The 13,415-nt window shown below is 45.7% G+C and overlaps 1 protein-coding gene across 1 annotated transcript; it reads right to left on the bottom strand.

Annotated features, from left to right (window-relative positions):
* Window positions 1-116: 116 nt before the first annotated feature.
* Window positions 117-3,654, bottom strand: LOC121536579 (60S ribosomal protein L8). The gene is made up of 5 exons (XM_041843959.2): window positions 3,481-3,654; window positions 3,193-3,334; window positions 2,052-2,270; window positions 1,114-1,229; window positions 117-304 (listed from the first exon to the last, which is right to left on the bottom strand). Exons 1-5 carry the CDS (start codon window positions 3,616-3,618, stop codon window positions 146-148), a joined length of 774 nt encoding a protein of 257 aa, XP_041699893.1. The 5' UTR covers window positions 3,619-3,654; the 3' UTR covers window positions 117-145.
* Window positions 3,655-13,415: the final 9,761 nt, after the last annotated feature.

Genomic DNA, 13,415 nt, shown 5'->3' with positions numbered 1-13,415 from the left:
AATCCACAGCATTTGTTGATTAGTCTGGACCAACATAATTTCACCAGTTAGCAAGTCCTCTTGGGTCCAACTCCACTGGTGCACTAACCTAACAAAAGGAGTCAACACAGGTCAGCTTCCTTGGAACATTTTATTGTAAAGACGGCTAGTTCTCCTTCTCCGAGACGGTCTTTGTTCCACGCAGTCTGCCTGTACGACGGGCAGCAATGAGACCGACCTTGCGACCAGCGGGTGCATCCCTCCTGATAGTTGAGGGTTTGCCAATATGCTGGTGGTTACCACCACCGAAGGGATGCTCAACAGGCTAGAGGGGGAAAGAAAAATGTCAGCAAAGCCGTTCTAATAACTGATCATGGATCCTACGCCCCAACATCCTCTGAACCCTTGACTGGTTTGGTTTCCCCCCCTTTTTGGCAAACTTAAAAGAGCAATATGAAAAAATGTAACCAACAGCAGTTTGAGAGTGAGTAAATCTCAAGCCCCATCCCTCAGCTTTTTACCGAACCAGGGGTGGGGAGGCCGTTGTTTCTACTGCCGATTGCCGCGTTAAGTTAACCGTCTAAAATGTGCTAAAAGCGCTGCAGTTGTGCATTTGTTTGTTAATTTAGTTATCTAGCTATGTGGTGAGAATCCCCTCATGGATCAAGAGCCTTGCTGTTTATTTGTTTTGTGAGTGCAGCAAACTAGCATTTGAGTTACTTGTATAACTTTGAGCAGGGATGTCTCATGCAAATAGTTTGTCAGACTATAAAATGTTTGCAATGCTCTCCTTAGCATTTAGCCTGCATTTGCTATTGGATTTTACATGTACCTGTTAGCATTGCTAACCTTCGGATTACAGAGGCACAGTGGGGTTTGAAAATAGCATCCCTTGTGTTCAGTGCTGGTATTACCGAATTTCATGACGGCACAAGGTCGGTATGACAACCTGGATACCGCCCAAGCCTAGTAAGACCATCTACAAACCTAATAAGGTACATCAGGTGCAGAGAAACACACAATATCTCTGGAAAATAACTGCTTGAGGTATAACTTTAAGATCCAAATCTAACCTTAATGTTTTACCTGAACCTACCCAAAAGAAACTAATATGCAGAAGAGATGTCCACTTACGTTCATGGCCACACCACGGACACGTGGCCATGAGTTCCTCTTGGCCTTGTACTTGTGGTAGGCACGACCGGCCTTCAGGATGGGCTTGTCAATACGTCCACCTCCAGCAACCACACCTGATGACCAGAGAGAGCCATTACTCCGGTGAACAGTAGCACAGGATTCCCTAACCAGCCAATATGCTCTGAAAGCAACCATGTCACATGGCAATTGGAACAGTAACCACTTTTTGGTTTTCCTGGTCTCTGGCAAAACTATCTGCCTACAAACTTGGCGAACAAATGATTAGTCTTATCACGTCGATCCAAAATATTGTGCACAGTGCAGCTGGAATCAGAGCAGATCCCCTCCATTTCATCGATTCAAGACATGGGGGTTAATTTGACAGAACAAACTTGACATTAGACCCAGCTTATGAGAAAGTGGCAGTGTCCAAATACCCATACTTGCATTCTAAAAATACATTTTGAGTAAGGAGAAAGTTTTGTATGTGATATTTTGAAAATTGAGTATGCTTTAAATGCCAGGATGTCATACTCATTCCGGGTCTTCTTCTAGTAGAATTCGTTGCACACTGACGCATAGAATCGCTGACGCGACGTACCAAAATGAACAAATGGAGGGAATCAAGCAATTGCGCATTAGATGACATTCAGTAGAATGAGCCTAGTATGCCAATATGTTGCTAACTGCCTTCATTTTTACTAAACTGTGGGTACTAAATAGTATGTAGTATGATTAGTTGGCAAGCCAGATCGGACACAGATACCACCTACAGAATAACAATGTCCCACTGATTGCGCCAAAGCATCACTGTCAAAAAGGTTTGTGGTCAAAGATACAAAATGTACGAAATGAGTCCACCATTAATTAGAAAACATCTCTGAAACCTTCAGCTAACTAACATACACAAAGAGAAACATATCTTATGTTCTTACCAACAACGGCTCTGTTTGCAGAGGCGATGACCTTCTTGGAGCCAGAGGGCAGCTTGACCCTGGACTTCTTGGTATCTGGGTTGTGGGAGATGACCGTGGCGTAGTTCCCTGACGCCCTGGCTAGCTTGCCCCTGTCGCCAGGCTTCTCCTCCAGACAGCAGATGATGGTTCCCTCAGGCATGGTGCCCACGGGCAGGACATTACCGATATTCAGCTGAGCTGAGAGAGGATATTGTTATTAATCCTTAAGAGTCTATGCTAACATATGGAATTATTTTAAGATAGTCACCAACATTTAGCAATTAGATGTTGAATTTTAGGATCTCTATGTAAAAAGATTTGATGAAACATTGAATTTGGCCTTACTGCTATTAAACCATAGAAAAAATACATCAAAATGAAGTTTGTTTTATCTTTCCTATAGAGATAAGATCTGGAAATTATTTTTTATTTTAACCCATATTTAACAAATGTTGTGCACTAAACTACTTCCATTCATTTACAACTGGTACCAGGCTACCTTCAGACAAGTTGTGACCGTCCTAGAGCATAACAACTGACGTGTTTGTGAGAGTTACCTTTAGAGGGATCATAATGTGGGCGGCAGGTGGCTTAGTGGTTAAGAGCGTTGTGCCAGTAACCGAAAGGTCGCTGGTTCTAATCCCCGAGCCGACTAGGTGAAAAATCTGTCGATGTGCCCTTGAGCAAGGCACTTAACCCTAATTGCTCCTGTAAGTCGCTCTGGATAAGAGCGTCTGCTAAATGACTAAAATGTAAATGTGTAGCGTCAAACTGTTTGGACACTACAGACAGAAGTTGGCAGATCAGCAGTACCGACCTCAGACAAGTCCCGTGACGCTTGTGGGGGTCATAGAGGCCAAACCGTTACAGAAGCTTCAGACGTTTTCGTGAGAAGACAGATTTTTGGGATGTCTCATGGTCTGACAAACTGATGGATTTTGATGGGAATTTGTATTATTATGCCAATTCGATATCTGTGGGGGCACGGATATCGACGTTAGGGGGTTAAGGTATTGTAGTTAGTTGGGGAAAATATCCTAGAAGAGGTGACAACTGCTGTGTTGGACACATACTAAGCAGCCTACAGGTAAACAACCCCATGACCATTTCCATTCCTCACCCTTCTTGCCACAGTAGATGAACTGTCCGGTGTGGATGCCCTCTGCAGCAATAAACAGCTCGGTCCTCTTCTTGAATCGGTAGGGGTCACGGAAAGCCACCTTGGCCAGGGGAGCACCACGGCCGGGGTCATGGATGATATCCTGAGGGAGATAAAGGTCAAGTCAGGTCCAAAGCAGATAGTTTTACACAGACTACTTAAAACAATGCATGGCAAACTCCAACTTGGGACAATGTAGAAAACTGTATAGTTCAACAGCGTGAAAAATAGCCATTGTGAGAGCATTACCTTCACAATTCCCTTGATGTAACCATGACGTTCAGCAAAGTCAATGTGTCGGAGTTTAGCGGCACCTTTTCTGTGCTTCACGTGGGCTTTGAACACGGAGCCGGCACCTTTTCTCTGTCCCCTGATAACACGCCCCATCGTGACTGCAAACAAAATATGAGAATTCAGTTACAGCCAGGTTCAAAGTATATCGAGTTCAACGGTTCAAGAAAGGCACTGACAAGCCGTGATAGTAATCTAGGCTACATTCATAAATGCGTGTGTAACGTTAAGTACACAGAATTTCGCTACATATACCTGCCACTGGCAGCAGTTAGCTATTGATGACGTTTAGCTAGACACCTAACGTTAGTTACTTAGCTACGTTAGCTACCTAACTAACCAACTATGATGTCAAATAAGGATCCTGCTCTGCAAGAAGCGTGAATTGTTAACTAACAAATTAATATTAAAATGGACATCACACTTGCATGTAGTTGTAAAGTTGTCAGCCAACTAGCTAGCCAACATGCGGATTTTCCTAGCATGCCAACAACGCTAGCTAGCTAATGTTACCTATTAAAGTTCAGTGCTGACTCGCTACACTACGCAACTAGAAACTAACCATGAATATATATATATTTTTTAAATTATACAATAAACTGGCCGACGGTTCTACGCTCGTGGATAATAAATACGGAACGTCTGAACAAATAACAGAACCAGAAAACCGAGCTACCGGCAGCTAGTGATTACTGCTACACCGAGACGAAGCCCATGTCACTTCAGATCTATACGGATACACACCACAATCATCAAAGATTTAAAACGCATTAAAAATCACTTCTTGTCGCTTCAATGATACAAAGACTATAGTTAGCAGTGTTTATTATACGTTTTCTACGGGTATTTCCGAGTGGATGATAGTATATTATACAAGATTTAACTCGGATTCTGTGAAGAGAATAAAATCACCATTCTCCTACCTAAACCCCGATGACGGAAAGAGGAAGTGTAAGGTCGAGCTAGCCGATTTCTTCCGGTAAAATAGCTGATGGGAACAGTAGGCACGTGTTTTTTTGCAGCTTTAAATCAGACTGTCCAGCAGATGACAGCAAATCGTTAGCAGACATCAATTTGTGTTTGATAAAGCTTCCCTTGCGCGCGCACACAAACACACACACACTGTCTTGTACAACTAACCTTGTGGGGACACAAAATTCAGTCCCATTCAAAATCATATTTTCCCTAAACCTAACCCTAACTTTAACCCTAAAACCTAACCTTAACACTAACCCTAACCCTAGCTCCTAACCCTAAAACTAACCCAAGCTCCTAAACCCCATAGAAATAGCATTTGACCTTGTGGGGACTAACAAAATGTCCCCAGTTGGTCAAATTTTTGTTTGTTTACTATTCATGTGGGGACTTCTGGTCCCCACAAGTATAGTTAAACACATCTACACACATACACATACAGTGGTCACACAGAGCACGGTGCATCCAGAGATGTGAAGTTCAGGGATGTCTCACTGATAATGAGGCCTTATGGTGTGTCTAGCATTATGAACTAGTCAAGCAGCATTTCTGAACACAGGTGTGCCTCTTGGCTGTGGTTTAAAGAGCATAAGTCATGTTGGGCAACAGGTTTTAACCTTGGCTTTTTACCAGAACCGGGACCCAGAGTGATTTATCATTCCTTAGAAAATATTAATATCTACACACATGCTGGTACAACGTTTCCCCGTTTTTTTGCCCTTTTGGAACTTTTTTCACAGCCGGGTCAAAGAAGGTTGTTGACATTCACAAAAAGTGGTAGGCTAATTGCCTGGTCTGGGGGATTGACTTGTGAGACTGACAAGTGTCGTGTTACCCTGCTCAGACGTTGCTGATGCATGCCAGATCTTACAACGCCTGGAAAGGTATTTGACGTATCAGCTAACCACATAATGTGTTATAGCAATCTGGTGCCTGACTTCACAGTCGATGGCGTGGCACGCAATTCCCAACTACCACTACTTCCCTCCCTCCCTGCCTGTGGCTTGCTATTACATAAATCTTCCACAGCCAAGCTCTGCCATATAGCCAATTTCCTTGGATTCAACTGATCCCTCCAGCATATGCTCCGGCTGCTCTCCTCAACCCCCCTGGCCAACCGCTTGGAATTGTGGCCTACTTGGCAGGCTCACTGGCAGAGCTGTGTCTCAGTACTGGAAAATGTCTTCCTTGTCTCCTTTCCTTCATCACTGAGCTAGATAGAAGGGAGGTAGGAACTGGAAGGAACAGGGGAGAAGCGAACTGGAAGGAACAGGGGAGAAGCAAAGAGAGATAGCAAGGGAGAGGCAGAGAGAGAGAGAGAGAGAGAGAGAGAGAGAGAGAGAGAGAGAGAGAGAGAGAGAGAGAGAGAGAGAGAGAGAGAGAGAGAGAGAGAGAGAGAGAGAGAGAGAGAGAGAGAGAGAGAGAGAGAGAGAGAGAGGTCTACAGAGGGCATTTGACCATGTAAGCTACATAACCTCTTGCCTTTTTTCCTCCTCTCCTTATCTGTACTGATCTGCATTACGGGGGGGGACCTACTAAAGGTACGCTTAAACCTGTCAAACACTTACAGATCAGTGTTGAATTGCAGATGAAGGATACAGCTGTCTAAGGCACTGCATCTCAGTGCTAGAGGCGTCACTACAGACCCTGGTTCGCTTCCAGGCTGTATCATAATCCGGCCGTGATTGGGAGTCCCATTGGGCGGCGCACAATTGGCCCAGCGTCGTCCGGGTTTGGCCGGGGGTAGGCCATCATTGTAAATAAGAATTTGTTCTTAACTGACTTGCCTAGTTAAATAAAGGCTAAATAAAAAATATATATTTTTTTAAAAATACAAGGAGAAGAGCCCTTTCAGACTATTGATTGAGCTCACTGAGGTATCGTATATGATTGAGATACAACCAAAGTGACACAAAGTCTTGCTTCCTTTCCTTATGTCCTATCTTAATAAATGTTTAATACCTTATCATATTTTTTGCTATTACATTATTTACTTAACTACTATATGCACTTCACCTGAGGAAAAAAGCAGATAAGGTAGACTTATCTTTCCACGCGAAAGGTTGCGGGTTGGCAGGACTGGCTGATGTCACTTCCAGGAAACTGGAATGCTTATGGATGCTACTCTCAGATGCAGAATAGCCCACGTTTTACGAGCATGGAGAGGCCAGAGATAGCCAGACTAGTAAATTGGGCTAAGGAACAGAAATTGGGTATTGGAGAAAGGCCATCAGTGTGGGTTGTCCAAACAATACAGCGGATGGCTCAGAAATTGAACCTGACGAAAGTGAGGGTGCAGGTGTTGTAAAGACCTCAGAGTCCGAGCCTCGCCCGATGGTCATGCAAAGGATGATTCTGGCCCAGTGGGAGTGACATTTTTGGAGAAAGTGGAGGTCTTCCTTTTGGCTGACCCATATGTAGTCTCACTGTTAAATTGGTGTAGGTAGCTCGAAATGGACTTGTGATGATTTTCGGTGTTTCTTCCGCCCAGAGGGAGATTCCTAGATGTGAGAAGTGTGCAGGAGGGTATGGGACAAAGGAACTTGTAGTATCGGTGGAAAAACTTGTGTGTGTCAATTGTGGGGGTACCCATGTTTCTGGGGATCAGAAGTGCCCGGTGCGAGAGAGACAGGTTGAGGTTGCCAGGGTCAGAGTAGAACAGAAGGTGTTGTATGCTGAGGCAGTGAAGAGAGTAGAGGATGATGGGTTAAGGGTGAGTAGTAGGCCTAGGCCAATACAGAGTGATACGAATTGGTTTCTTAGCATTTATTGCCATGGTTATCAACTGTACTGCAGAAATTGAACATAAATCACAGACAATAGATATTGTGGTGGCAGCTGCAGAGAAGTACTTGGGTGTACAAGGTTTTACCAGAAGAGTTACAAGGTGTGTTGAACGAAAGAGTCCCGTCCCCCAGGCCGTCGGCCTGGTGTAGGATCAGTTAGGGTTAATATAGTGGAATGGGGTGGTGTCATTTTTTTTTTTATGTACAAAATTGTGGTATATTGGTGTAGGGTTAGTTGGTGGTATGTAATAGTGGTATATTGGTGTAGGGTTAGTTGGTAGTATGTAATAGTGGTATATTGGTGTAGGGTTAGTTGGTGGTATGTAATAGTGGTATATTGGTGTAGGGTTAGTTGGTGGTATGTAATAGTGGTATATTGGTGTAGGGTTAGTTGGTGGTGCAACATTTTTCCCTTTCCCCCTTCCTTTTTATTTTTATATCACAAAATGGAACGTGATCGACCACACTCTCCCGCACAGTAGCTGGCGGCATGCACAAACAAAATGTGCGAAAGCCATGATACCAAAGAAGAAAAAGAAGGTTGCGGGTTAGGGTGGCCGGAACGAACAGGTTGTTTGGACGTGGGTTGATCGGAGTTCCGGTGTCAATCGTTGATAAACAACCAATCAAATTTTACTTGGTGTGGAGTGGCGCAGCGGTCTAAGGCACTGCATAGCAGTGCTAGAGGCGTTACTACAGACCCGGGTTCATTCCCGGGCTGTGCCACAACCATAGGACGGCGCACAATTGGCCCAGCGTCGTCCGGATTAGGGGAGGGTTTGACCGGGGGGGCTTTACTTGGCTCATCACGCTCTAGCGACTCCTTGTGGCGGGCCGGGGGCCTGCAGGCTGACCCCGGTCGCCAGTTGAACGGTGTTTCCTCCAACACATTGGTGCGGCTGGCTTCCAGGTTAAGCTGGCGGGTGTTAAGGACGCGTGACTCCACATTCACCTCTCCCGAGCCCATTGGGGAGTTGCAGCGATGAGACAAGATCGAAATTGGGGAGAAAAAGGGTGGTTCATTTTTTTATATTATAATAATTTTTACTCGGTGCGGCTGTGCTGTGACTGGGTCAGAGATGGTAGGAGATAGTGATGGAGAAGAAAGTGAAGCAAGTATGGAGCATAGTGGTACAAATGCAGGGGGGAGTAGGAAAGAGAAAAAGAAAAAGAAAGTGGAAGAGAAAGAGAAAGAGAAAGGGTGGAGGGGTTTGAGAGGAAGGGAGGAGGGGTTTGAGAGAAAGGGTGGAGGGGTTTGAGAGAAAGGGAGGAGGGGTTTGAGAGAAAGGGAGGAGGGGTTTGAGAGAAAGGGAGGAGGGTTTTGAGAGAAAGGGTGGAGGGGTTTGAGAGAAAGGGTGGAGGGGTTTGAGAGAAAGGGAGGAGGGGTTTGAGAGAAAGGGTGGAGGGGTTTGAGAGAAAGGGTGGAGGGGTTTGAGAGAAAGGGAGGAGGGGCATAAAGTGATTCTGAAGTTGAGGGAGGAAGGAAGGGAGAGTTGGGGCGATGAGTCCAATAAGGTTAACGGCTTTGATAACATAGTTGATTGGGGAAGTTGTCAATGCTAAAGTCTTAAGAGATGGGAGCTTGTTGGTGTTCTGTAAGGACATGGCATGAGTCCGATAAGGTTAACGGCTTTGATAACATAGTTGATTGGGGAAGTTGTCAACGCTAAAGTGTTAAGAGATGGGAGCTTGTTGGTGTTCTGTAAGGACATGGCACAGAGGGAAAAAACTCTCAGAGTGAAGCAAATAGGGAAGTGTAAGGTGGAGTTGAGCAGCTGGACTGATCAAGCAGGGAAGCAGTGGATTAAAGGGGTGATAATTGGAGTGCCTGTGAGTGTTAGCACTAAAGAGGTAAGCTACAACTTGAGAGGAGCCGTTCTGGTGAATGTTCAAAGATTGCAAGCAACAAGGGGTGGAGTTAGGGTAGATAACCTGTCTATTCTGTTACACTTCAAGGACCGGGTACTGCCAAATAAAGTAACCATAGGATATATGAGTTATTATGTGAGGGCTTACTGTATGTACCAAAGCCTTTAAGATGTTATAAATGCCAGAGGTTTGGGCATGTGGCAACAGTCTGTAAAGAGAAAAAGAGGTGTGCCAGGTGTGGAGGAGAGCATGAGTATGGGAAGTGTGGAGATGGTGTACAACCAAAGTGCTGTAACTGTGGAGGTGCTCAAAGTGTGGCATACAGTGGGTGTGAGGAAATGAAGCAGGCAGTGGAGGTGCAACAAGTGAGAGTGGAGAGAAGGGTGTCATATGCTGGGGCAGTGAGGGTGGTCCAGGTCCAGGGAGATACAGGTTCAAGGGAGAGATGGGTAGGAGCATCTAGCCCGGGGATTACGGGACAGGTGGGCGGCGATATGGTATACATAGAAAAGAGAAAGCTGGTGACGTTCATAGCAGGAGCTATAAGTAGAGTCTAAAACAGAGAGGATTCAGCTAATAGTGAAAGCGGCTGGGAGACATCTGAGTATGACAGCGTTGACATGGGAAGAGGTTCGAGATTACCTCCATCAGCCGAGGGTGGAGTCATGTATTACTGGATCTAAGTTATGGTGGTAGTACTACAATGGAATGCTCGAAGCCTGTTGGCTAATGGGCAGGAGTTCAAGCAGTTCATTGTGGATATGCCAGCTAAGCCTGATGTGATTTGTGTGCAGGAAACATGGCTCAAACCGACTGTGGAGTTTTTCATACAGGGATATGTAGTGGTTCGTAGGGACAGATTCCATTTTGTGATATAAAAATAAAAAGGAAGGGGGAAAGGGAAAAATGTTGCACCACCAACTAACCCTACACCAATATACCACTATTACATACCACCAACTAACCCTACACCAATATACCACTATTACATACCACCAACTACTAGAATCCTTGTCAGATATTGGACCTGGAAGTGCTGGAGAGGGTGGAGGGCCAGCATAGAAGTAAGGGGATTTTAATGCCCACAACACGCTCTGCGGGGGGCCTGAATGATGGCCGAGGGACCAGGAATGATGTAGCCACAGGGAAAGAGTCTGCCTTGGACCTCACTCTGGTATCTAGTGCGATGGCAGGAATATGTGAGTGGGAGGTATGGGAGGAGTCGACAGTAGGAAGTGGTCATTGCCCCATAGTATGTACAGTAGGCCGGAGGGAGGATGAGGTGTCAGTGGATGGAGTAGGCAGGTGGGTGTTTGGAAGGGCAAAGTGAGATCAGTTTCAGGAGCTGAGTGAGCAGGTGATGGCTCGGGTGGATATGAGAGGGGATGTGGATAGTATGAATAACTGGGTGAGAACAGCCTTAGTGGGGGCAGCTACTGAGGCTATACCTAAGAGTTCAGGGAGGAGGAGGAGGAAAGCAGTCCCATGATGGACGGAGGAGTGTGGGGCAATGGTGAGGAGTAGAAACAGGGCATTTAGAGTACTGAAAAGGACACATAACTTCCAACATCTGATTCAGTATAAGCAGGCCCAGGCCCTGGTGAGGAGAACTATCCGTCAGGCAAAGAGGCCATGTTGCCGTCGGTTCTGTGACACCATTGGAAGGGCGACACCTGTGGGAGAAGTGTGGGGGATGATTAAGAGGATGAGTGGGATCAGAAGGGAGTGGGATTATCCAGTGTTGACGAGTGGGGAGGATGTGGCAGTAACAGATGAGGAGGCAGAGATGATGGCCAAAGTGTTTGTCCAAGTGCATAGCTCAGCAAATTTGTCAGAGGGGCAGAGGGGGAGAGAGAGAAGTGGAGTGCTGGATAGGAGGGAGGATGTAAATGATGCGTTGAATACACCATTTACCATGGCAGAGGTGAAAAGGGCAATAGGTAAGGCTGGGTTAACTTCACATGGGAAAGATGAGGTGTGCTATGTTATGTACAACAGAGTGTGGGAGGAGGGGAAACTACCAGGCAGCTGGATGGAGGCAGTAGTGGTACCAATCCGGATGCCAGGGAAGGACCCAACAAGGCCAATAGCTTTAACATCACATGTATGTAAGATTATGGAACGTATGATTACAGGGAGGCTAACTTACTTCCTGGAGAGCAGGGGGCTAGTATCGCCACATCAGAGTGGGTTCAGGAAGGGTAGGGGAACTATGGACCCAGTGCTTTGCTTAGAAGCGGAGGTCAGGAAGGCTCAGGTGAACAAGGAGACTGTTGTAGCTGTCTTTTTTGATGTGGCGAAGGCATATGATATGAAGTGGAAGGAGGGGTTGTTAATCAAGCTTGATATTATGGGGTTAGGAGGAAGAACGTACAACTGGATAAAGGATTTCCTGTTTGGAAGGTCTATCCAGGTGAGGGTGGGGAAGTCTATCAGTCAGCTACCTGGTGGATAACGGTACACCGCAATGGAGCGTGATTAGTCCTCTGTTGTTCTCAATCATGATCAATGATGTTTACTCTCAGGTACTGCCGGATATTGGGAGGTCGTTATTTTCAGATGATGGGGCCTTATGGAAGAGGGGAAGAAATGTGCCATACATAGTCAGGAAGGTACAGGAAGCAATTGATGAGGTAGAGCGGTGGGCATTAATGTGGGGATTCAGGTTCTCTGTAGAGAACTCAGACAGTGTTCTTTACCAGGATGAAGGTGGGAGATGAGGTATGCTTGAGGTTATATGAGAGAAACTTGGAGAGGGTGGGGGCCTTCAGGTTCCTTGGGGTATACTTTGACACTAGACTGACCTGGGCAGAACACATTGAGAGAGTGGTGGGAAAGTGTAAGAAGGTGCTCAATGTGATGCACTGTCTGACGAGGAAGGAGTGGGGGGCTGGGCATTCCTCATTGAGGGCCATGTATGTTGCATTGATCCGATCTGTAATAGACTATGGAAGTATAGCATATGGTTCGGCAGCCCGGACCTCATTGGAAAGACTAGATGTCATACAGGGGCAAAGACTCAGAATATGTAGTGGGGCGTTTTGGACCTCCCCAGTGGCTGCACTACAGGTGGAGATGGGGGATATGCCATTGCAGATTAGGAGACAGCAGCTGGCAATGAGTTATTGGGTCAACCTACAGGGACATGGGGTGTCTCATCCTGCGAAAGGGATTTTACAGGCATGCTGGGAACATGAGCGAGGACAGAACACGAGCTTTGGGTGGGTGGGTAATACCCAGGCGAAGGAGAAGGGAGTGTATGGAAGGGAGTTTAGTTCAACGGTAGCTATTCCTGTAAATCCACCATGGCTACTCTCCAGTAGTTGATCTAGACGTGTTGGAGAGACTACAGAAAGATAGGGAAGGTGTTGATCCACCTGCTTTATGAGGTACTACAAACCCATGGCAGGATTAGACAGATAAGATTTACTTGGGTTCCAGCCCATGTTGGGGTGGAGGGGAATGAGGCAGTTGATGTACTGGCTAATCAATCACTTAGTAGTTGGGATGTTGATCAAATCAAATCAAATGTATTGGTCACATACACATGGTTAGCAGATGTTATTGCGAGTGTAGCAAAATGCTTGTTCTTCTAGTTCCGACACACAAATCTAAGTAAAGGAATGGAATAAGAATATATAAATATATGGATGAGCAATGTCATTGTCAGAGCGGCGTAGGCTAAGATGCAATAGATAGTATAGAATACAGTATATACATATGAGATGGGTAATGCAAGATATGTAAACATTATTACGATAGTATAGAATACAGTATATACATATGAGACGAGTAATGCAAGATATGTAAACATTATTAAAGTGGCATTATTAAAGTGACTAGTGTTCCATTTATTATAGTGGCCAGTGATTTTCAAGTCTGTATGTAGGCAGCAGCAGCCTCTAATGTGCTAGTGATGGCTGTTTAACAGTCTGATGGCCTTGAGATAGAAGCTGTTTTTCAGTCTCTCGGTCCCAGCTTTGATGCACCTTTACTGACTTTGCCTTCTGGATGATAGCGGCGTGAACAGGAAGTGGCTCGGGTGGTTGTTGTCCTTGATTATCTTTTTGGCCTTCCTGTGACATCGGGTGCTGTAGGTGTCCTGGAGGGCATGTAGTTTGCCCCCGGTGATGCGTTGTGCAGACCGCACCACCCTCTGGAGAGCCCTGCGGTTGTGGGCGGTGCAGTTGCCGTACCAGGCGGTGATACAGCCCGACAGGATGCTCTCAATTGTGCATCTGTAAATGTTTGTGAGGGTTTTAG

Source organism: Coregonus clupeaformis, chromosome 37 (assembly GCF_020615455.1).
Source record: "Coregonus clupeaformis isolate EN_2021a chromosome 37, ASM2061545v1, whole genome shotgun sequence".
Taxonomy (NCBI): Eukaryota; Metazoa; Chordata; class Actinopteri; order Salmoniformes; family Salmonidae; genus Coregonus; species Coregonus clupeaformis.
Note: the sequence above shows the minus strand (reverse complement) of the source record. Positions and strands in the feature narration are given on the sequence as shown.